The sequence below is a fragment of the Saccostrea cucullata genome, unplaced genomic scaffold (genome assembly GCF_032062105.1).
Source record: "Saccostrea cucullata isolate Sc308-1 unplaced genomic scaffold, CSIRO_AGI_Scuc_v1 ctg385, whole genome shotgun sequence".
Classification (NCBI taxonomy): domain Eukaryota; kingdom Metazoa; phylum Mollusca; class Bivalvia; order Ostreida; family Ostreidae; genus Saccostrea; species Saccostrea cuccullata.
In genome coordinates, this window is record NW_026922796.1 from 24,773 (window position 1) to 51,284 (window position 26,512).

The 26,512-nt window shown below is 35.0% G+C and overlaps 2 protein-coding genes across 2 annotated transcripts in view; both read right to left on the reverse strand.

Moving 5' to 3' along the window:
- The window catches only part of LOC134262487 (uncharacterized), a gene marked incomplete at its 3' end in the record, with an annotated part of 28,325 nt that extends 23,592 nt beyond the window's left edge, over positions 1 to 4,733 (reverse strand). The window contains exons 1-2 of the mRNA XM_062744884.1: positions 4,700 to 4,733; positions 1,724 to 1,777 (exon numbers count right to left, since the gene is read on the reverse strand). Coding sequence (XP_062600868.1) covers positions 1,724 to 1,736 — 13 coding nt within the window. The remainder of the gene's footprint in view (positions 1 to 1,723; positions 1,778 to 4,699) is intronic.
- A 9,790-nt stretch (positions 4,734 to 14,523) lies between these two features.
- LOC134262490 (uncharacterized) lies at positions 14,524 to 26,197 on the reverse strand. The gene is made up of 6 exons (XM_062744887.1): positions 26,117 to 26,197; positions 23,532 to 24,753; positions 22,381 to 23,067; positions 21,780 to 22,285; positions 20,440 to 20,657; positions 14,524 to 15,173 (listed from the first exon to the last, which is right to left on the reverse strand). Exons 1-6 carry the CDS (start codon positions 26,144 to 26,146, stop codon positions 15,050 to 15,052), a joined length of 2,787 nt encoding a protein of 928 aa, XP_062600871.1. The 5' UTR covers positions 26,147 to 26,197; the 3' UTR covers positions 14,524 to 15,049.
- Positions 26,198 to 26,512: the final 315 nt, after the last annotated feature.

The window sequence follows — 26,512 nt, forward strand, 5'->3', positions numbered from 1 at the left end:
TTGAAAGATAAGAGTTCCTATAAAATAGCATTGAATACAGTTGTAGACTGAAGAAGAACATATGTTCGGAAGCTATAGTCGAAGAATATGTAATTGTCGCATATCTGCGGTGATTTTCTTGATCTTTGTGTGGTGATATATCCCATATCACATATGCGATAATACTTTCCACGCCCCTTCATATATCACTGCAGGAGGCAGAAATCAGGTCATGAGAAAAAAAAAACTAATTTTATTTCACAAGTTCATAACTACAGAAAAATGAAGATGTTAAGCTATTTCTTAGCCTTTAACTAAATTAAAACACATGTATTTAACTCGGTTGAAATTTCACAGTCGTTCAAAAGATTAATCCATTTTGAAATTTTGAAAGTTACGGGAAAATCTCCAATCTTTATATCGTTAAACTCCTTGATATTTGCTTCTGTGATTTCACATTTGTCGAGTGCTAACCTCAAAAATAAATTGTCAAAATCTTCAAACTCGGTTAAAAAGTCGAAGTCAAATCACTAAGAACGTCCGACATGTTGGAGAGCTAGCTTGAAATGAATTTTAAGTTTATGACTGAATATTTTTTTTTAATTTTGACACTCTCAATGAAATTTACGTCATCAAACATGCGACAAGTTGCTTACATCATAGATGCCTCGTACTATTGGTTATATCGTTTTCATGGGGCGTGGAAATCTCCGACGCTCCGCAGTGGCGTAGCTAGGCAGAAAATGAAGTGCATGCTAAAATTGGCAGGGGGTCTGGGGACCGCCCTGAGGCCCCCAGTGGGTCCAGGGCTAAGCCCTGGTGGGGGCTCAGGAGGCGAAGCCCCCGGAAGCTCCTGAATTCTGACGATTGAAATACTAATCAAATCATAAAAGAAAGTGAAGAAAATACATATTTGAAAAGGTTTTAACGTTAAAGTAATACCTTGAAGCATCTATTAACTAAATTGGGGAAATTTGGCCAGTATAAATTGTTTCGGCGATTTTTTGTTGTTGTTGTTGTTGCTTGTATGTTTGTGTTTTGTTTTGGTTGTTTGTTTGTTTGTTTTCCCAAAAAATTAGAAAAAGAAACAATTTATACCAAAGGTTATACATATAATAAAAGTTGTCCAGAACAAATTATTAAATTTACTTAGTAAAGTAAATAATTTGGTAAACGCGGCCTAAGATTTAATTTGATTTGAAAAAATGAGAAGCTTAGAAAGTCACTTAATTTTTTTACGATAGCTACCGTAACAATTTCTGAACTCAGAGTCAGTGACTTTTATATTTTAAAAAATACACAAGAGTACATTTAAAAAATATTAGAAGAATAATTGAATAAATGCACTGATCAGAACCTTTTTTGATACTACAGTGTATAATGGCAATAATGTAATGTACATAAAATGTACATCATGACTGGGAAGGAGTTAATGCGTTTTATGCTGTCAATATAGAGTCATATAGAGTCTTATTTTTAAAATTAATTACCTATAATTAATGCTATATTATTTTATTTATTTATTTTTTTTTTTTTGACAAAATGATGTGCATGCTCGAGCATTCAAGCATACATGGTAGCTACGCCACTGCTCCGCGCCCTCGATTTCCACGCCCCATGAAAACGATATAATCAATACTACTCGGCTTCTATGATGTAACCTATTCTTTAGTAATACAAGGTGTGGACAACTTGAAATACACAATTATGTATGTTGCAAAATGAAAATTGTTTGATATAATACCTCCTTCAGCCATGGTCAATCCTTTTGGAACCTCGAAACAAGGAACGGACAATGCTACAAAAAGACATAAAAAAGGGCCCTTTACAGCATATAAAGAGAAAACAAAAACTTGCCTTATTACTAATACCCGTATTATACAATCAAATTACAGTAATATAATAGGTGTATGAATAATTATTTCGTCTCATTGCACTTATTAGACATCGCAGGTGTCCGCGTGGTGCATGTGCAATGGTTAGAGCCTTTACTAAAGAATCACAGGATACGAAATTGATCTTTATGTCGTCGGCTCAGATCCTGCGGGACGTGGAGACCAGGAACGCACCCTATTACCGGCAACTGGGACCGCCGATGCAACTGTGACAACAGACGGCAAAGTTGTTTTTCGCTACGACAGAAACCTAATTAAAAAAAACTATGATTTTATTATTGAAACAAAATATGTAGAATTTTAATGCTTGTTCAAGAAAAATTGGTCAAACTGAGCTTATGGAATTAAAACTGCTACTCCACGGTCACATTTCTTGTTGCATAAAATAAATTTAGGCTCTCTAAGGCATAACTGCATACTGTGGTTATTCTTTGTTGTTTAAAGTGTGCTGCAAGCCTTTGATTTTGATGGGTCAAGAGATTTTGGCCGTCTTGAACAGCAGACAACTGTTAATATGGCAAACACTGACGACAGATGATGGAAATTGGTAACACCTTTCTTTTAATCTAGATTTCAACTTTTTAAATGATTTTTCATACAAAGTTCATTGACAAAAATATCACTAGGTGTAAGTTATCTCTAAATTATGTAATTTATTATTTCAGAAGAATTATATGAATGCCTAAAAAAAATATAGTCTTTCTGCGAACATTTGCTTCAAGTCTGCAGCAGACATTGCTTCAAACTTGCTACAGACATTGCTGCAATCTTGCTGCAATGAAGCTAAAGAAACCATGACAGACTTTAAAAACCTTTGTGTTTGCAGCAAATTTGCGGCAAGTATCTACATGTAACATCAACAATTAACCATGCAAAAAGAGGTTCATTGTCCGATGAAAGATATGGAGATACTAGTAACGTAAAGTGATTACGCTCAAAACTCTATTTTTGAAACATATGGAGATAACAAACAGTATTCAAGATCAAAAGTCCACAAAACAATATTAAATAGGAGCATCTAGCAAACACGAACCTCCAAAACATCAGAGGTGGGATCAGGTGCCATGGAGGAGTGAGCATCCCCAGCTGACCGGTCACACTCGCTGTATGCTCCTTGTCATGATCGGGAAATAATAGAAAAATTCGTCGTCGATTCAGTGTATAAATAATGGACTAACAATTAGTATGAAAAAAGTCAGTCAGCATTTGAATCGATGATAATTGTGTTTGCTGACAAGGTCATTCTATAAAAATAATGAAATGATGACTTTTTAAACAAGACATATGATATTCTTATTTCATCAACTTGTTTGTCAATAATTTACCTCATTTTAGAAATTGTACTCACGTTGAGCATGCTCTTGCGTATCGAATCAACTGAGAGTTATAAACCCTGTATGTAGGTGATGAGGGTATATTGCTGCATAAGTAAGGGAAGTTGACGGGTGAAAACTTAAAGCTGTCACGTTTATCATAAAAATAAAACAAAACTATGTCTTATCAGCCAGATGTTGTGCGCGCCATTGTATATATATATATATATACCTACTTCCAGAATTAGGCTTCTTTTGTTGCAATGTTCCTGCAAACATTTTGAGTTCCTGCAAGATTGCTACATGCAAGCTTACATGTATAACAGTAGTTGTTAAGTTGGCCGCAACATCGCAGCTAGCGGCAATAACTCTTTCTTCCTGTTTACAATTTTGATTGCTGATGTCTGCAGCAAACAAAACAGCTTCGTAAGGAATGCCCAAATTAGCAAGTCAAAAACCCAAGTTTATAACGGCATACAAGTTGTACATAAAAGTGAATACTTTTATAATATTTTGAATACTTTACTTTAAGTATTTTACTCTTGTCTATTATATTTTACAGCTCCAATTATCCGTTTTTCGCTCTTTATCGCTGGAAAACAAAATTTACGACTATTCAACAATGGACCGTCTTATTTAAAGCATGTTCATGTTTTTTAAGGATTTATCAAATAAAGAAAACATGCATTTTTTAATTCTATTATTTGACAATAGTCATCATTACACCTATGGAAAATCATTCTTCCAAAATATATTGTTCTATTGGGTATGAATTTAATTAAATAACAGTTTTTTGCAAAAACCTACGACATCATAGGAGGGTGGAGTTACCTTAACAGCCAAAAAAATGTGTACCGAAATTTCAAGCTTATTAAGATACAGCAAATTTATATTTCATCAAACTTTGTATCCATTGCTTCCGATTGCCATATTTCGTTTTAAATCTGCTGTCATTGTTTGACTCGTCTGTCGTACACGACAGCCAAAATAATTTGTCCCATCAAAATCAAACACTTCCGGCACTTTGATAAAACAACAAAAATTCTCCATCTTGTGCAGTTATGCCGTATAGAGCCTAAATTTATAATATACAACAAGAAATGTGACTGTAAAGTAGCAGTTTTGATTATATTAGCTCCGTTTCACCAATATTTCTTGAAAAAGTATAGAAAATTACCCATATTCTGTTCTCATTTTGTTTCAATAAAAAATCATAGTTTTATATTCAAAAGAAAAATAGTTGAAGATAAGATCAAAACGGGAAGACATCCTATACTTCGCCGCAGAAAGATTTTTCAGTGTTTCCAACAAATAAGACCAGCTGCACTTTGTATCATATGCAGTAGTTCAAATCGAAAGTAAGTCTGAAGATTGTTGTGTTCTAGTTTTTAAAGTCTGTCTTCTATAGGAAAAAACCAAAATATTTCTATACTCTTTAAAATGACATATAGATCAATACATATTTAATCCATGAAAAAATATGTCATAATTTACTGTATGATTTCACTTCACCTTTGATGTCTCCACAACAGGTATATGTATGACAACAGAGTCTGCGCAGAATGAAAATGTAATCTACGACAAGCCGATTGAGTCAAAACTACATTTTGCAAATCAATCTTTTTTTAAGTAAAACTTCACTATCAACGCACAGTTGCATCAGAAAATGTAAACTTAATCAACAGCAAAATTAACCTCGAGTAGACGAGATTCAAGGACAAAGAAGTTGGTCAAAATTAAATTTCCCTGCATTTGCATAATAGTATTTAATCCGAAGCAACTTTTATTGTGTTAAATCGTTCAAAAAGGATGACTGCATTCAACATAGGCGTCGGAAGCAAATTGAAAGGGGGGGGGGGAGGCTAAACCAACAAACAAAAGTAAACCCGGCTCCAACGCCTATATTCAAGGACATTAGAAATGTACAAAACAAACTTTCAAAATAATTTTAAAATGGCAACATCTATTCTACAGTTAAACGTAAAGAGATCATCAGCATAAGCCACCCGCTAGGTGCATGGGGGCCGAATTTGAATAAATGATAAATTGTTTTTTTCTGACAAAGTCATTGTATCAACCATAGATCTAACGAATTCAAGCCTTTTTACGAGACTGTTGATATTCTTACTCCATCAATAGGTTTATGCTTATCTCGATATATCTCGCCAGAGCTACTGCTAGATACACTTTAAAACTTGAACTCATCGGGTTTTACAATTTGCAGAACATCGAAAAATAAAAGGTTCCGAACACATTAGTAGTTAATATGACTAATCATGGCCTTGCTTTTCGCGAAAAAGATTCTAATCATGCAATCCAATGCATGCATATAACTTGTAAATCTAAGATCCAATTGTGTGACCCCTCCTTACCCCAAGCGATGAAGATTTAAACAAAGTTAAATTTACATCTAGCGATGTTTCAATATGCATAATTTATCGTGGCTTTGTTGTTCTTGAGAAGATATTTCATATGCATTCTTTGTAAAATTGAACGCCCATTTCAGCGCCGCCCTAACATCGGGGGTCATGATTTGAACAAATTTGAATCTATACTACCTGAAAGAACTACGAACTCTAACTCTTGATTCCCGCCTACATTTTGCACCCATTAAATTCAATTTTAATGGCAATTTGGCCATTAAGTCATTGTTTAATACAAAGAACAGTTCCATGGTAATTGATTAATCATTTTATTTCCAGTGCTAGATAGTAAATTATCATTAATTCCAGCTGTTGAAGAAAGGGGGGGGGGGGGGGGGGGACTAGGCGATATTTTCTGGTGAAATCGAACTTTCAAGAATCACCATATTTTGAAGTAGTCTTAAATATCATAAAATGTATCTCATATCTTTTCTTATGTTTTACGCAAATAAATAAAACATATATAAATAAATAAAATACAATTATTTATTTGTAAATAGCTTAAAAATTAAAAGCGTGTAATCATTTGTACGAAACAGTTATGGTTTAAATGTCCATGATTTGGTTGGCTGAACTTGGCTGGTCAGATTTTACAAACTCGTCCATAGATTTTTTTCTTTCATGTAGTTTTGAAAGACCTTGTGAGATTGTAACATTTATGTCTTTTTTTTTTCTTAGGGGGTACTATAACATAGTAATGTTTCGCAAAAAATAAACACCTAAAAAAAATAATGCATATAGATGCATGATACGTGTACATGTACAATATAGAATAGAAGATCAGAATTTATTTCGCTCGAGAACCAAACTGAACCTAATTCAAAATTTTAATACATCAGTACATAAAACGAAACTGACAAAACAAAATGGCTGTTTGCATGAAAAAAAAAATTAATACCCCATACCAGGCTCGAACCAAAAACTTCTCGCTTCGTGTGCACTGAACATGTAGCCCAACTTACTGAGCTATCACCGCTACAAATATATAGACGATTTTAAAAGGACAAAGAAGCACCACACTCAACATTTGTATTTGTTGGGAAAAAGTTCATTTTTAGTGGTCTCTTGGTCTTCTTTCCATTTTTAAAAATGTGTATTTGTTTCTTTGAATTAAGATACACACAAATATTTTTTCAAAATCATGGAGAGAAGACCCAGAGATAGAAACTTTTTAGAAAAACGTGTTTAAAAATGTACAATTTTGTACCAAATGTCTGATCTGGCCAATTTTCAAGTTATTTTTTTTAGCAAATCAAAGCTCAATTTCGGGAAAATATTTTCCTTTCCTGTTGCACAGGAACTTTATAAATAAAAAAAAATGTTAAAATTTCATGTGACATGTCGATAAAATTTTAACTTTTAAATTCCGCCCAGATTCCTGCCGAATGCCAATTAAAAGCGCCCTCGTTCTTTAGCTACATGCAATTCATAATTATCTCCCCTTCGAAAAAAAGTGTGGATCCTTCATTTGAACAAATTTAAATCCTCTTTAACCAGGAATTCTTTTTGGCAAGTTTGGTTGGAATTGACCAAGCCGCTCAGTTCCTCTGGGAAGAAGATGAAGTTGTAAAAAGTTAACGACGCAAACAACAGATGGCATAAGATGCATCAGCTTACAAAGAGTAATGATCTTTAGCTTAGTATTATCCTAAATATAACAAAAATCCATTATCATAAAAGAGACAAGTGACTATTTGATTTGTATTTATTTGAAATATTTAAAAAAGATTATCTGTGATGTCTTAATGAGAATTACATAGTGATTACAGAATCTTCATGAGGTTTTTCCTTGAACCGGAGTTTATTATAATCACTCAGACACTCTATAAGGATTATCATATCACAAAGAATAATACAAATTCTACATATAGTAACAAAGGCAAAAAATGCCAACTTGATTTCAAAATTACATGTAAGGATACATACCACAAACAATTTGTCCTATCTTCCGCACAGAAGACTAATTAAGCTAGTGTTTTTTCAATATTTCTTTTGGAAATGTAATGAAGAAATTTTAATTGTGTTAAATGCAAAAATACTCTCTTTAAAACTGTCCCCAGCATCTCTGAAGCAATAACAAGAGGCCCAGGGGTCCACATTGCTCACCTGAGCAAATCGGTTAAGAAAATGCACAAATCTGATCAGAACTGAAAAGTTTACTGAAGGGGGGGGGGGGGGGCTTGAATTTAATACTACTTTAGAATGCCTTCATATTAATACAGCATATTACTTTGCTGTTCTTGATAACAAGAGGCCCATGGGCCTTATAGGTCACCTGAGCATTATGCAACAACTTTCCAGTGATTGAATTTGATTCATGTTTTAATCCAGATGCTATGGCATTCACAATTTTGAAATAGGCACTATTGATCATCATAACAATACACTTAGCAGTTGCTTAGTTTGTTTACTTAATACCCATAGGCAGGGTAGGGGAACAAAAAATGCATTTCAAGTAATCAGTAATATTCAGCATGATCAGTAATGCCCCAATCACACATGAACCCCTGACCCTTAGGCCTAGATCCACACATTGCACAACTTTTGAAAAGGCACCCTTGCTTTTCAAAAATATTTGATAAATACCAAGGAGCAGATTTCAAACAATTCATCCAGTTTCAGTTTATAAGTACAGCCCCCCCTCCTTTATGGTACCCCTGACCCTGGGGCCTTGAAATTCACAATTCTGGAAGATTAGGGTTCTTACTCATCATAACTACATAGGTAGTTCATCTGCTTAATACCCAGGAGCAGAGAAGAAAACTTTCAAAGATTTAGTGTATTTTCATTCTATAAACAATAAAGCCCCACCGTATCACTAGAATCCCTGACCCTGGGGCCATAAAATTCACAATTTTGGAAGAGGCACTCTTGCTCATCATAACTATGCACTTATTTAGTTTATTTAATACCTAGAAGCAGAGAAGAAGATTTTCAAAGAATTCACGTATTTTCACTATATAATATAAAGAGCCCCCCCTCCCCCTACACCAGAACCCCTGACCCTGGGGCCATAAAATTAACAATTTTGGTAGAAGCACTCTTGCTCATCATAACAAAGCACTTAGTTACTTTCTTCAATACCCAGGAGCAGAGAAGAAGATTTTCAAAGAATTCAAGTATTTTCACTATATAATCTATAGAGCCCCCCCCTTACACCAGAACCCCTGATCCTGTGGCCATAAAATTAACAATTTTGGTAGAAGCACTCTTGCTCATCATAACTATGCACTTATTTAGTTTATCTAATACCCAGGAGCAGAGAAGATTTTCAAAGAATTCATGTATTTTCACTATATAATCTATAGAGCCCCCCCCCCCCCCTTACACAAGAACCCCTGACCCTGGGGCCATAGAATTCACAATTTTGGTAGAGGCACTCTTGCTCATCATAACTATGCACTTATTTATTTTATTTATTACCCAGGAGCAGAGAAGAAGATTTTCAAAGAATTCAAGTATTTTCACTATGTAATCTATAGAGCCCCCCCCCTTACACCAGAACCCCTGACCCTGGGGCCATAAAATTCACAATTTTGGTAGAGGCACTCTTGCTCATCATAACTATGCACTTAGTTAGTTTATTTAATACCCAGGAGCAGAGAAGAAGATTTTCAAAGAATTCATGAAATTTCACTATATAATCTATAAAGCCCCACCCTAACACCAGAACCCCTGACCCTGGGGCCATAAAATTCACAATTTTGGTAGAGGCACTCTTGCTCATCATAATTATGCACTTAGTTAGTTTATTTAATACCCAGGAGCAGAGAAGAAGATTTTCAAAGAATTTATGTATTTTCACTATATAATCTATAGAGCCCCACCCTAACACCAGAACCCCTGACCCTGGGGCCATAAAATTCACAATTTTGGTAGAGGCACTCTTGCTCATCATAACTATGCACTTAGTTAGTTTATTTAATACCCAGGAGCAGAGAAGAAGATTTTCAAAGAATTCATGAAATTTCACTATATACTTATTTAGCCCCACCCTAACACCAGAACCCCTGACCCCGGGGCCATGAATTTCACAATTTTGGTAGAGGACTCAATGCTGATTACAATCATGCAAACAGTTTGACTGCTTGATGTCCAGGAGTAAAGAAGAAGATTTTTAAAGATTGCACTAATTTTAGTGGTTTTTGCCCCACCCCCCAGGCCCCAGGGGGGCAGGGCCCATGAAATTCACAATTTTTGTTCCCCTTCACCCATAGATGCTATATGCCAAATTTGGTTGAAATTGGTTCAGTGGTTTCAGAGAAGAAGCTGAAAATGTTCAAATGTTAACGCACGACGCACGACGAACGACGAACGACGACGGACGAAAAGTGATAGCAATAGGTCACCTGAGTAACTCAGGTGACCTAAAAAGACTTTTTAAAAACATTTCCTTCCTAGATATAACTTCATAAAAATTTGAATTTGATCACCCATTGCCCCCCACCCCTACCCCAAAGGGCCATGATTTGAATAAATTTGAATCAGGATTCTAACAAACTTAACTCTACACTACCCGAAAATGCTTCCATATAAATATTAGTATCACTAATCATGGCCTTGCTATTCTTGAGAAAAAGATTTTTTAAAATATTTATTTTAGTGTAAAACTTGGATCTCCACTTGTGACCCCACCCTATCCCTGGGGGTTATAATTTGAACAAACTAGAATCTACACTACCTGAGAATGATTCCATATAAATATCACTAATCATGGCTTTGAAGCACTTGAGAAGACAATTTTTAAAGATTTCCCTATCTATTCCTATGTAAAACTTTGATCAGCCATTTTGGCCCCATCCTACCCTGGGGGTCATAACTTGAACAAACTTGAATCTACACTACCTTGAGGATGATTTCACAAGAGTTTCATCCTATCCTGGCCCAGTGGTTCTTGAGAAGAAGATTTTTAAAGATTTTTCCTATATATTCCTATTTAAAACTTTGATCGGCCATTGTGGCTCCAACCTACCCCCGGGGGTCATGATTTGAACAAACTTGAATCTACACTACCTGAGGATGCTTTCACATGTCAGTTTCATCTTTCCCGGCCCAGTGGTTCTTGAGAAGAAGATTTTTAAAGATTTTTCCTATATATTCCTATGTAAAACTTTGATCTGCCATTGTGGCTCCAACCTACCCTCGGGGGTCATGATTTGAACAAACTTAAATCTACACTACCTGAGGATGCTTCCACATGAGTTTCATCTTTCCTGGCCCTTTGGTTCTTGAGAAGATTTTTAAAGATTTTACCTATACATTCTGATGTACAACTTTGATCAGCAATTGTGGCCCCACCCTACCCCTGGGAGTCCTGATTTGAAAAAACTTGAATCTACACTACCTGAGGATGCTTCCTCATGAGTTTCATCCTTCCTGGCACAGTGGTTCTTGAGAAGAAGATTTTTATAATATGCCATTAATTTTTCATAAATTCATAATTATCTCCCCTTGGAAGAGGGCATGGCCCTTCATTTGAACAAACTTGAATGCCCTTCACCTAAGGATAGTTTGTGGCAAGTTTGGTTGAAATTGGCCCAGTGGTTCTTGAGGGGAAGATGAAAATGTGAAAAGTTTACGACGACAACAACAACAACGACTACACTGACGACAGACAACGGACAAATTTTGGTCAGAAAAGCTCACTTGAGCCTTCGGCTCAGGTGAGCTAAAAATTAATACATTTTGCTAAATTTTCAGAAAACGTCCTGAACTGTAAAGTTACATCATTGCACTTTTTTATGTGCTTGGCCAAACATTGTTTAACAAAACAAATATAACTTCTAATGTACGAGATGCTCCTAATTTACAAAAGATATCTAAATTTTGGAAGAAAACTAAAAGCCCTTGTGTGTTATTTATCCTTAAAAGAATACATGTAGTTTGATGTGAACACTTCATTATTTAATTCTGTACCTTGTGTACAAATTATAGTTTTCTTTTACTGGACAATGTCACGTTTCCTTAATTGAACGTTTTAAGTTCCTAAACCTAATATCACCTGGATTATACTTAGTAATTCATTAGAATACAGTATCAGTTTGTCAAGTAGGAAGCTTGGTTCATTCCGTCCTGAAGAACTGTAAATAACAGTGGTCTTCCGCCGGTAACTTCCATAAATTATCAGATTTGAATGAGTAATTTCTAACAAGCTGTATAGAATTCTTGTTAATTTTCATAAAATTTGACATTTATCCAAACACATATATCTGTATAATTCACGTTTTATACAAAAGAAATCAGAACAAAAAAACTTCGTTAAAACATGCATAAACCATTAAATCAAACATTTCTCAAGCCCCTGTGAGCAGAGGAAAAAAGAAGCTTACAAAATGTGAGCCATAAAAAGTTATTGATTTCCCCAGAAAGTTTCCATTACATTTATAATTTTTACAGTCATATGCATCTGCTACAGAAACTGACAATTCGTTGATTTGGTGACAGTAAGACACATTTTACAAAATTAAACAATCAAATATCATGGATCAAATTAATCAAAAAACATCTTTATTCTATATGACGTATGTAATTATAAAATAATCTCATTTAGATAAACGCAAAATTAAAATCAAGCTATGGAATTAATAACAAAAATAAAAATTAAAATCATAATGGAAATTACTTAATTTCTATGCAGTACGCCCAGAGTTAACATTTTGAATCTCCTCATTAAGTTGAACTCCTCTGCATCTTCAACCATCATTCAGAACATTGTCAAAAAAAATAGAATAATCCCTTACGTTAAAAACATAGGTAATCAGAGATTACAGAGCTCACCTCAATGAATGTTGTCTTTAAGTAAGGCAAATTAAGTCACACAATTAACCAACAAAAAGTGTACATCCAAAAATGCAAAATTTATGCAATTTTGATTTTGATACTTTGGAATAGATCTATAAAACTTCAAACTTGTTCTTCATCATGAAAATGTAATTAAAATCCAGCATCTGAAGCAAGATTGAGAGTTTTCATCCCTTGATGCATCATTTGTGCAACTTTGGTTTATATAAGCCTTATAGTTTCTTCGTGATAGACCTGCACCCATAACTTTTACGAGGTCTATTATCTGGAAAATGTATGTCAAATTCAGCATCTGAAGCAAGTCCATTAGTGTGCACCCTAAGATGTATCATCCATACAAGTTTGTTCAACATAGAGCTCAAAGTTACTTGGAAATGAAATCTGTATAAAAAACTAACCTTTTCACTAATCCTGAAAATGTAGGTCAGATTCAGCTTCTGAAGCCAGCCTAGTAGAATGCACCCTTAGATGTACCATCCATGCAAGTTTGGTCATTATAGAGCTCAAAGTTACTTGGAAATGAATCCTGCACCATAAACTTTAACCTGTTTACTCGTCCAGAAAATGTAGGTCAGATTCAGCATCCGAAGCAAGTCTGGTAGTATGCATCCTAAGATGTACCATCCATGCAAGTTTAGTCATTATAGGGTTCATAGTACCTTGGAAATGAAACCTGCACCATAAACTTTAACCTGTTCACTCAACCGGAAAATGTAGGTCAGATTCAGCATCCGAAGCAAGTCTTGTAATATGCATCCTAAGATGTACCATCCATGCATGTTTAGTCATTATAGGGTTCATAGTACCTTGGAAATGAAACCTGCACCAAAAACTTTAACCTGTTCACTCAACCGGAAAATGTAGGTCAGATTCAGCATCCGAAGCAAGACTGGTAGTATGCATCCTAAGATGTACCATCCATACAAGTTTGGTCATTATATGTCTCATAGTAACTTGGAAATGAAACCTGCACCAAAAACTTTAACCTGTTCACTCAACCGGAAAATGTAGGTCAGATTCAGCATCTGAAGCAAGACTGGTAGTATGCATCCTTAGATGTACCTTCCATGCAAGTTTGGTCATTATATGTCTCATAGTAACTTGGAAATGAAACCTGCACCAAAAACTTTAACCTGTTCACTCAACCGGAAAATGTAGGTCAGATTCAGCATCCGATGCAAGTCTAGTAGAATGCACCCTAAGATGTACCATCCATGCAAGTTTGGTCATTATAGGGCTCGTAGTATCTTCGAAATGAAACCTGCTCCAAAAACTTTAACCTGTTCACTCAACCGGAAAATGTAGGACAGATTCAGCATCCGAAGCAAGTCTGGTAGTATGCATCCTAAGATGTACTATCCATGCAAGTTTGGTCAACATAGGGCTTATAGTTACTCGGAAATGAGACCTACACCAAAAACTGCACCAAAAATGTTAACCTGCTCCAAAAACATTAACCTGGTCATTCCTTTGCTGAAATTGCAGCATCTGAAACTTTGACTGGTACAATGAAACACACTAGAAACATCTTCCATGCATGTCTAATCAATATAGGACATAGAAGTACTTAAAAAGAAAACTGCTCCAAAAAACTTAACCTTAACCCGGGACGCCGACGCCGACACCGACACCGACGCCGAGGGTATCACATAAGCTCCCCCCAACTTCGTTGAGGTGAGCTAAAAAGCAAATCAATTTTCTTCATTACTTCAATAGAAAAAAGTGTATTTACTACAAACTATGCTATGTTTACAGAAATGTATTTGAACTATGAACAGATGTGATAAAATTACAGTAATATACTAAACAACTCGTAAAGATTAAATCTATCGAATTTGTAGGACATTTTTTAATGACATTTTAATGATGTAAAAAAACAGTGGGCTATCATGTGTGCACAAAATTTTTATTTTTTATCAAATGCAGATGATTTATATTTTATAACTTTCAATTCGTATTTGATTATATGGGTTTACAAAAGAAAACTCCTCGAAAAACTTTATCGATGTGACAACTCATAGAGAGGAAAACTCAAAAAAATGACAATTACAGACCTGAAAACTAATTGACACTCTTCAAAACTGATTAAAAAAAATATTCACACACATAACATTTTATGGAAATTTTACTTTGCTATGAGCAAGCTCTACAATTAAAGAATTGTACGTAGTTTCCTTTCTGACTCATTCACCAAATGTATACACAGCTGTATACAATATGTATATCTTTATAATTTTAGGTATCTTCCCTATCTCCAAAGTGTAATACAAATTCATTTCTTAAAACATCGTTATATTCCTTGGAGCTGAATTAAAAGTTTAATTGTAACCTCAACTATGAATTAACCGTGCGTGAAAAAAAGGAATTGTGGGGTTTTTCTTAAGGAAAAATTAGAAATTATTCAAGAAAAAAGACTGGTGGTATTACAAAGTCATTAACATTGCACCTATTTCAATTTTTATTTCGTAAGAAACCTTGATTAAGTTCGACTCATATACTTAATAACTATTAAATCTTTCATTAATATTTCTTTGCTCATTTAATATTAATAATATTTAAAGAAACATTGAAAAAAAAAATCAATAAAAACCATCAAGATTGCACAATTTCCTTGTTTTCAGACAATACACCAATCCTTCTAAAAGAAACATCTGGAATATTCTCGGTATTCCTCTGGATCATCCGCTGACTCTGGTGTGACGCCTTTTACTGCCAGCTCCTCCAGAACTCGGTCAAGGTAGGTGTCATCTGGGTACCCAAACCTGCCACAAAACTCTAACTGTAATTCTTCTCATAATGACAAACTTGAAATTATTTTTCAGTGATCAAAACAATTTATCAATCTTTAATGATGAAAATGATGTACAGTAGTGTGACATGAGTTCGCAAAATGGCTGCCGTTGTAAACGTAAATAAAAAATGCGAATTTTTTAAAGGTGTTTATAAATCAATGGAAGTAAATTTTCTTACTTTAAAGGCTCAATATTTGGTGATCAGTCCTCTAGATCGCAGCACAGTGCGTATTCTCCTCGGAAGACAGTTATAAATGTAATATAATGAACTGGGAGTCTACTCCAAATGTCAGACACGATGTGTTTCAGGTCATCACTGTTTTTGATTTCATTTAAACGTTGATTAATTCTGTATGTTAGAACTTTCTATACATTTTCAATTATATTAATGTCGGGGCTTTGAGCTGGCCACTGAAGGGTGTTAATATCATTCTCTGCTTTCCACTCAAGAGCTTGATTCGAAACATGAAAAGGGGAATTATCGTCTTGAAATAGCCACTGCCGGTTAGGAAAATGTCTCGTAAAAACTGGCCATAATTTATCATCAACCAGAAGTCTCTGTCGAGACTGTACTGTACTGGTTTGTACTTACAGCAAAGGAAGAGAAAAGTACTTAAGCAGTTGGGAATTGAAACTTTACAACAGCAATAAATAGAATAATGATATTGATAAAGTCTCTTCATGTTCTTAGTGTAGTCTATTTGTGTGCCAAGTTATATTGAAATCAGACCAAGACTGTAGGAGGAGTAGCATTTTGAAACAATTTTACAGAAATTTCTATTTTTAGTAACCACGGCAACACCGTTTATCGAAATCAAAAACCGATATAAAGAATTATGTATCTTAGTGTAGTCTACTTGTGTGCCAAATTATATTGAAATCAGACCAAAACTGTAGGAGGAGTAGCATTTTGAAACAATTTTACAGAAATTTCTATTTTTAGTAACCACGGCAACACCGTTCATCAAAATCAAAAACCGATAGAATTATGTATCTTAGTGTAGTCTACTTGTGTGCCAAGTTATATTGAAATCAGACCAAAACTGTAAAAGGAGTAGCATTTTGAAAACATTTCACAGAAATTTTATTTTTAGTAACCACGGCAACACCGTTTATCGAAATCAAAAACCGATAGAATTATGTATCTTAGTGTAGTCTACTTGTGTGCCAAGTTATACTGAAATCAGACCAAAACTGTAGAAGGAGTAGCATTTTGAAAAAAAATTTAACAGAAATTTCTATTTTAAGTAACCACGGCAACACCGTTCATCAAAATCAAAAACCGATATACAAAATTATGTATCCTAGTGTAGTCTACTTGTGGGCCAAGTTATATTTAAATCAGACCAAAACTGTAGGAGGAGTAGCATTTTGAAAAAAAATTTAACAGAAATTTCTATTTTAAGTAACCACGGCATTACCGTTTATCGAAATCAAAAACCGATAGAACTATGTATCTTAGTGTAGTCTACTTGTGTGCCAAGTTATATTGAAATTAGACCAAAATTGTAGGAGGAGTAGCATTGTGAAAAATTGTTTACGAGACAGACGGACGGACGCCGGACGCATTACTATCGCATAAGCTCTTCTGGTCTCTGACCAGTAGAGCTAAAAACGGAAATTAAAATATATTTAAAACATAGGTAATCAGAGATTACAGAGCTCACCTCAACGAATGTTGTCTTTAAGTAGGGCAAAGTCACACCATTACCCAACAAAAAGTGTACCTCCAATATGCAAAATTTATGCAATTTTGATCTGATACTTTGGAATAGACCTATATAAAACTTCAAACTAGTTCTTCATCACGAAAATGTGATCAAAATCCAGCATCTGAAGCAAGTGTAAGAGTTTCCATCCCTTGATGCATCATTTGGGCAAGTTTGGTTTATTAAAGCCTTATAGTTTCTTGGTGATAGACCTGCACCCATAACTTTTACCTGGTCCATTATCTGGAAAATGTATGTCGAATTCAGCATCCGGAGCAAGTCCATTAGTATGCATCATAAGATGTATCATCCATGTGAGTTTGCACAACATAGGGCTAATAGTTACTTAGAAATGAAACCTGCATAAAAATTTAACCTCTTCATCATCCAGAAAAAAATGTAGGTCAGATTCAGCATCTGAAGCCAGCCTGGTAGAATGCAACCTTGGATGTATAATCCATGCAAGTTTGGTCATTAAAGAGCTCATAGTTACTTGAAAATGAATCCTGCATCAAAAACTTTAACCTGTTCACTCATACAGAAAATGTAGGCCAGATTCAGCATCCAAAGCAAGTCTGGTAGTATGCATCCTAAGATGTATCATCCATGCAAGTTTGGTCATTATAGGGTTCATTGTATCTTTGAAATGAACCCTGCACCAAAAACATTAACCTGTTCACTCAACCGGAAAATGTAGGTCAGATTCAGCATCCGAAGCATGCCTGGTAATGTGCATCCTTAGATGCATCATACATGCAAGTTTGGTCAACATAGGGCTTATAGTTACTTGGAAATGAGACCTGCACCAAAAACATTAACCTGTTCACTCAACTGGAAAATGCGGGTCAGATTCAGCATCTGAAGCATGTCTGGTAGCGTACATCCTTAGATGTATCATCCATGTAAGTTTGGTCAACATAGGGCTTACAATTACTTGGAAATAAGACCTGCACCCAAAACATTAACCTGTTCACTCAACCGGAAAATGTAGGTCAAATTCAGCATCTGAAGCTATTCTGGTAGTGTACATCCTTAGATGTATCATCTATGCAAGTTTGGTCAACATAGGGCTTATAGTTCCTTGGAAATGAGACCTACAGCAAAAACTGCATCAAAAATGTTAACCTCCTCCAAAAACATTAACCTGGTCATTCCTTTGCTGAAATTGTAGCATCTGAAACTTTGACTGGTACAATGAAACACATTAGAAGCATATTCCATGCATGTCTAATCAATATAGGACATAGAAGTACTTAAAAAGAAAACTGCTCCAAAAAACTTAACCTTAACCCGGGACGCCGACGCCGAGGGTATTACATAAGCTCCCCCAGCTTCGTTGAGGTGAGCTAAAAATGACTCTAATTCTTGGCCAAATTATTCAATTATAACCTGGTTTGGGTCAGTTTCCGCATTAAAATCCGCGAAGCGAATTATAACAAAAGGTCCATGGGCCACATCGCTCACCTGATCACTGTGGCTAGGAAAAAGTAGAAATTGGTTTATTATTGAAAAGTTGAAATCCAAAAGTAGTCCCATGACCAATCATGGCTTTGCTATTCTTGAGAAGAAGATTTTTAAAGAATGTTCCAATATATTTCTATGTAAAAATTTGGTCGGCAATTGTGGCCCCGCCCAACCTCCATCAGTCATGATTTGGACAAATTTGAATCTACACTACCTGAGGATGATTCCATATAAATATGATCAATTATGGCCTTGTTATTCTTGAGAAGAAAATTTTTAAAGAATTTTCCTATATATTTCTATTTAAAACTTTGGTCGGCCATTGTGGCCCCGCCCTACCCCCGGGGGTCATGATTTGAACAAACTTGAATCTACACTACCTGAGGATGTTTCCCCATAAGTTTCATCTTTTCTGGCAAAGTGGTTCTTGAGAAGAAGATTTTAAAACATACCACCAACTTTTCATTAATTCCCAATTATCTCCCCTTGAATGAGGGCGTGGCCCTTCATTTGAACAAATTTGAATCCCCTTTACCCAAGGATGCTTTGTGGCAAGTTTGGTTGAAATTGGCCCAGTGGTTCTTGAGAAGAAGTCGAAAATGTGAAAAGTTTACAGACAGACAGACAGACGGACGCTGGACAAAATGTGATCAGAAAAGCTCACTTGAGTCTTCGGCTCAGGTGAGCTAAAATGCGTAAACTAACCCAAACCAGGTTATAATCGAATAATTTAGCCAAGAACTAGAGTCATTCCTTATAATTTAATTTTAATATAATAAAACAACTGTGGGTGTAAAATTGTGCTGCTTTTTATGAATTTAAATTTGCCGCTCAATAATACATCCTTAGTAACGGAAAAGATATGAAACAAGGAGGTAATAACTGATACACAGATCTAGCAGCCATGATGTTTGTTTACATGAGGTAAGATTGAGTAACAGTTTGAAGTTAAAGGTACATTTAATAAATCTGAAATTTTCCATGATTCCCAAAGACTGGAAATGAGGGAATTACATGGATACAGATGATTCAGCTGGTTGTCAAGGGTGTGTGTCCCCATACCAAACCAGGTTATTGAGAAATAATTTGCGTTCCTTTTTGGAAATCAACCAATAAGAGACTAGAATACAAACAAAATTATATTATTTAGTTGTATTCATATTACTATCCACTGGTACAAGTGTCCAAACTCCAAAGTATGTAATACAACCCCAAAACACCATTGATGCCTTGCGTGTTGTCTCCCTGTCACCCATTATACCCAAAAATTTTGGACGCATTCTTTCGTCGCATCGTCTCCGAACATTAATTTTTCTATTGTTTCCAAGCACAATTTTTGTCTTGTCACTAAATATAACTGATGACCAGTGGTTCTCAACAGTCCAGTGTAATTTTCTCCTACAAAATGTAATCCTTCTCGCACGGTTAACTCTAGAAATCGTAATGGTTTTGGAAATGGGTTGACCTTTGTAACCATGCTAACACAATCTTCTACTTACTGTTCGCGAAGATACGGTGCATCATGTTCTTTCATTATACTCGTAAGATCCTTCAGAGTTTGTCTATTATTCCCTTTCACACTTCAAAGAAGCACCCTGTCATCCCGCGCAGTTGTTTTTCTAGCACCCCAACTTCTCGGCATGTTTTCTGCATTCCCTCGCTATCAGTACCCTCTTCAAAAATTTCTGTATTGTTCAGCAATTAATTCTAGTCAAATTCTGAATGTTATAGTTTGAATTACCCGCAGTAGATAAATTAATTATTTCTTTCTGATTGGGTGTCACTTCCTTCCCTTGAGAAGGCAAGTTTCTAGGCAGACGATAAAATTGTTTATCAAAGGGAAATAACCCCAAAAATTGTAAGATATGATCAAAAGGAATAAAAATTATTTATTTGAAATTGAATCGTGAATATTAAATTATTGATGCAGAAATACATCACTAAAAATCGAAGCGAGACCGGAAGCTGGAACGGCGCCGCCATTTTGCGAATTCATTCATGTCCTACTACTGTAAATATACACATTTGATGTCAGAAAAGCAACTGGTTGTCTCTTGCCTTACCTTTGTGGACCTCCCTCTGGTCTTGTCTTGTGGTGAATATCATTCCAAGTCACCACCCCCTCTTCTCCCGTGGTACGGGATCTTCCAATGGTAAACACCAGTTTTCTTGAAAAAGCAATATTCAGTAGCTTGGCCACCTGCCTTCCCTTTGTATTGTTTGGGAGGTAACCAGACCGAGTTATCCCTTTGAAGTACTGATCAGGATTAGGGTGTTCCTCCTGTGATTAAAAGGAAAAAATCGGGTAAATTGTGACACTGAATAGATTTAGAAATAATCATTGTAAATACTAATTGTTCTAAAGACTATGATGCCTACAACATAGAATACAATGGTGTGTTATTCTGTGTACAACGGAATATTTTAAGTTAAATAATAATAAGAACAAGGCCAAAATTAAAAATGTTTGCTTAACTGTTTTGATCCAAGTTCTTAGCAAAGGGTTGGTAGGAAAGTAGGAAAAATATTTTTTCAAATAAGTTACTGCAAAACCATGAAGCCCCGCATCACTTTGTTTTTGCTACTTTTTAAAAATTTTGGGGGTTTTGTGGTAGAAGCATTGTTGGAAAGGGCTTTGTCACAGGTTTTTCAAACTTTTCAAAATGTCATTAGAAATTTCTTATTAATCATCGACACTTCAAAGTACATGATATGTTTTCTTGTTGTTTAATACAGAGTAGCCAATGAAATTAATAATATTTATCAGAATTTACATCCGGCTTTGTAACCAATCAAAGCTCGTGTTACCAGTTACATAAGGTTCTACATTAAAGATTTTCTTCTACACTCCATGAAAAATTTGGCCACAATATTGTACCTGACCCATGTAATTTAACCAAATTTGTAACTACTCTTTCTAGGGGTTTTGAATATCAATATGACTTGTGCGTTAAAAAATTGCTTCAAGTTTCTTTTTTTCATTATAAATGTATTTTGAAGAATTTCATTCTAATTTTACCCGTGTCTATTAATTTTATAGCTCATCCTAACCCCACTGTCCTAATTTGAAGACACCTAATCCTCTGGGCATTGGTATGCTTTCAGGTAGGGCTTAGATTTCATTGTTATTTAGGACTGAACTAAACAATGTTAACTGTACAATGTAAAATTAATTCTGAATAAAAGATATCCTAGCAAAAAACAACATTTTGATACAATCCCTGTAACAAACAACAGGTAAGTAAGAAAGTTTGTCTATCATTTGAATTAAAGATAAACAACTCTACGGCAAACGCTCTTGCCACCTTGCCATGCCTGCATCCCCATACTTTGTAAATGAAAATTAAAGATAAATATCCTAGCTACTATAAAAGATCTTTAGAACTCAAAATATATGTCTTACCCCTTGACGACCCCCTCCTATAGTATACGTAATGACAATGCACCTATCACAGTCCTCATAACCAGGAAGCCTTCTCCGTTCTTTTCTTAGAGACACAGTGCCAGGTGGCTGGTCCCCTGTCATCTTTCCAAACACTTTACCACAGCTTGGGCAGGCTGGTTTGTACTTAAATTGCTGATCAATGCAGTCTTTGCAGAAGACATGGCCACATTTTAATGCTTTTGGATTGCTCGGAGTATCCATGCATATGCAGCAGGTGTTTTCTTCTGCACTTGAGCTCTGCACATTATAGCTCTGCTCTTTAGGGAGGTTGATCACTTCAAAATCATCACTGTCTAAGACTTTTTTTAATGCATCTGTATATGCAAATCTCTCAGCCTTACTTTGAAATACAAGTTTAATTTCTTGAATGGATAAGGAATCGTTTTCATCTGAAAATGATTTTACTGTTGTAGCAAAGATTTTGGAACAAGTCTCCAGTGGTGTTTCGTATGTACCTCCAACACCTGAAATGATAGTGCAAACTATAGTGTAATTTGATCCCATAATTTCTGATATCTAAATAACATTAAGATCCATTGTCATGAACAATTTAACTTACCAACTCCCAAAATGGGCATAGCAATACTGGAGACCTGTTCTCTCTCTGCTGCTTTAAAAATACTTTTGTATGTTTTCTTTAGAGATTTCATATATTGCTGGTTATCTGCAGCAGATTCCCTATCCCACCTTGGTGCCACAGTGTGGAGGATGTATTTCCATCTTGTAGAATTTGATTTGCATTCAGCTACGAAAACATCTCCAAATCGGCACTCCTTTTCTTTTTTAGGAGGATAAGCTGTATTATCATTTATAGCTTCCATCAATGCACGAGCAACTCCTCCTTTGGAGCTACAATTTTTATCCTGGGGACACACAACTGCTTCTGCTTCAGTATTAACTATATTTCCTGTAAAAAGGTGAACTGAGAAGGAGTTTGGTATTTGAAAAACCACACATTCTTCACTTTCATTGCTAGGAGGTCTGTAAATTGAAGAGGACTTAGATACATCTAAGTTTTCTTGCTTTTGTTGAGAGTTTGTACTATAAGAAGGGTTTAGTGTGTCTTCTTTTTTAGGTGAATAATTCCTCATCTGAGAAAATACTGCTTTGATGTCATCAACCATGGTAGGATCTCTATCCACAAAATGTATTTCCTTCAGATAAGTTGGCTTGTTAGAGGAAAGGAAAGCTACTACTGCTTGGTAATAACATTCCACACACTTGTCTCTTGGTACTCCAAATATACCTGTCATGCACAAGGATGAAATTTTAAGTAATTTTTAGAATTAAAAAAAAATTCTATCAAGGATTATAATGAAGTAAAGATACATTTTGTAACAAATTGTATAAAATAAACTCAGCTTTCTTTCTTCACTAGAGCCACCTATTATTAAGAACTCCAACTTTGATATAATCATATGTGATGTGATTAACATTTAGTCATAATTTACTTAGATAATTTAATTGACAATTTTCAACTATGCTGAAACAACTGTGTAAATTAAAGTTTTGTTCATTTTTATTATATTTCCTATTTTTCAACATAACAAGGTTATTTACTCTTCATATACATTCATGTACTGCAAATATTTTTCCAATGATTCTAATAATTATGATATCTATGTTGAGAACCTAAAAGAGTTTCTTTCCTCATGACTTTAAACCTAAAATATCATACCAATTCATCTTACACTTTAAATCATTAAATACCTGAACTAATGGCCGGAATTGCTATTGATGTCATTTTCAACCTTTCTGCTTCTCTGAATGTAACTTCAACAGCTTCTTGCAAGTCATCAAAACAGTATTTCTTATCATCACTTTTATAGTCATGCCATCTAGGTCCTACTGTATGAATTACATACTTGTAGTGAAGGTCACCAGCAGATGTCACACAACACTTCCCCACAGGTATTGGACCATTCTGTCTGATGTACTCTGCACTCTCTCTACTGAATTCATATCCTGCTGCCTCTGCTATTGCAAATGCTACTCCACCTCCATGCATAAGCTTATCATTAGCAGCATTGACAATACAATCAACTCCGAGTTTAGTAATACTGCCCTGATACACTTTAACAGTAAATTCATCCTTCACTTTCACTTCAAGTGCATCACTAGACATATACAATGAAGAAGTCATATCTGATTCAGTCTCATTGCTTTCAAAGCGTCTATTTCTTCGTCCACTTTGTTTGAGCACCTCCTCTGACTTTTCTTCAGTATTTCCAGTTGCATCTTCACTTGATCGAAATCTTCGATTTCTCCTGTTTGTTTGTCCACCTTCCAACTTAATTTTTAACGTATTTTTCAGCAATTGCAACTGAGAGTAGTCATTACATGTAATATTTATCTTTGTCTCTTCACCATAGAAAAATGCTTCTGGGAATTCCTTCTGAATTTCCCTCACAGTGGCTGGTATTTTGCTTTTTTCTGTATCAGGAACTGCATAAAAATCAGTATTCAATGTCCTTATCTTATCATAATGCCTCTTTAGAGCTTCTACCAAATAGTCTTCATTTGGACAACCTGCTTGAAGTGCCCCATCTTTATATTCTAGTAAATGTACAACTTTTTTGTATTCTGGTAGGTCATCTTTCTCTCCAAAATACTTGAACGAATGGAATTCACATTTTGACATTTTAATAAAAAGGGGGTATATTCTGGCTTTGACTCCCTCACTAGATATTTGTTTGTCCTTTTTCTGCTTCTCTGTAGAATTCAATGCTTGAGCTGCCTGTTTTAGCTCTTTGTTTAATTGTACTAGAGAATGAAGATCTCTAGTTGTTACTGTGAATTCATTTGACTGAGATTTCCCTACTAGTAATTTGCAATCATTCTTCTTGGCACATTTTTCAAGTTGCTCCAAAGGTATATTGGAATAAATTTTGCCAAATATACTTTCAAACACTGGAATTTCATTTAGGGAGTCCTTCAAGAAAAACAAGCGATTTCAGCATACATGTCTTATTGTCAAAAGTTTCCTAAAAAGGTAGGGTAAAGGAGATTGAAGTGCAAATACTTTATTTGAAGAAATTGCTTTACTCAGAGTCAAAAGGATTAGGGTTAAAATCTGTATGCTAGCCCAGAAGGATTCATTGTTAGTATACTCAGCATGTAAGCATTTGCAACAACCTCCTTTTCAAAAACATTGTAATAGATGGAGAATGACCTGTTACCTGTGTCTATTAAGTATGGAGCTGAACTTTACTGAATGTGAAGATATTATCTAAAATTTATTTCAGAAAGGACACTCAACTCTGTTCAGGTTTTTAGGTCATAAAATTGAGGGCCTAGGCCTTTCCATTTGTCATGAAAACAATAGCGACAGTTTGGCCGAAATTGGGAAAAATATTTTTTTGTAAATAAATTAAAAATGATATTTTTTTCAGCAAAGTATTGACTTATTTTACATCCAGTCAACCAGTTTTTGGAGCATTCCTTTTAGACTTTTTTTAACATTATTCCTGATTACACATTTTGGACTTCAGACATTCTTTGACCTGTTCTTTTCGATATTTCTTTCTTTCATGAACAGGAAATTGGTAAAAACATTTTTTACCATTGGAAATGGGCCTATTAAAAACTGTCTACAACCCCTAAATAACCCTGCTGTTTATAAAATTATTTAATAATCAGCTGATAATTAGGGAGTAACTCCATTTTATATACAATTTCAACATCTGGTGATGTAAATATATTCAAAATGTATTTAAAGCTTGCAAGAAATATCCCACAAGAAGTGATTGCCTTTCATTCAGCTAAAAAATTTAGCACTCTCCATATAAAGCTATCATATTCTGTGCTTATTTTCTTTCTTATTTTAGGCCTTAGTCTTAGCAGTCATGATAGGAATAAATTGAATCTACATTATGTCAGGAAACTTTTATTAAGTTTCATCTTTTCTAGCCCAGTGGTCCCTGAGAAAATTTTTCAATACACCAACCCCAATTTTACATTTCTCAGTTATCTTCCCTTTTATGGAAGGTGTTTGCCCTTCACTTGAACAAAAGAACCAAGTTTGGTTGAAACTGGTCCAGTGGTTTTGAAGAGAAGATGAAAATGTTAAAAGTTTATGCCAACATCAATGACATTGACCGACATGAATAATGACAGTCTGACAACAGACAAGGTTCAATCAGAAAAGCTAATTGGGGCCTAATTGGTACTGTCATTAGCATAAATTCTTCATATTGCTTTTGGAAATCTATTTTTAAAGAAATAAACAGGATGTATAATTATTACAAAAGATAATTACATTCATTACAAAAATAATGATTAAATACACAACTTACCAAGTCCTTTACACTGTTTCCCTGTGACATATCTAAACCTGGAAAAATTAGGAAAATCTAATTTTTTCCCAAAACATTAATTATTATTAATCTTATTTTTTCTTCTTCTAAATTTTTTTTCCAGAAGAAACAAGATTGTCCCTAAAATTGAAATAACAGGGTCATCTTAAAAGTAGATGGGGGTCTGGGGTTTGTTTTAAACATATTTTATTGACAATATGTCAAAGGGATTGGACACAAGTTCCAAAAACTTAGATAGTCCTCTCCCATGGGGTTTCCATGTAGTAATATCATCTGTGGCAGATCCAGAAGTTCATGCGGGTGGGGGAGGTGTTTGAGCCCCAAAGGGCCGAAGGGGGAGGGCATGGAAGGGGGTGTCCCCTCTCATAGGTGGTA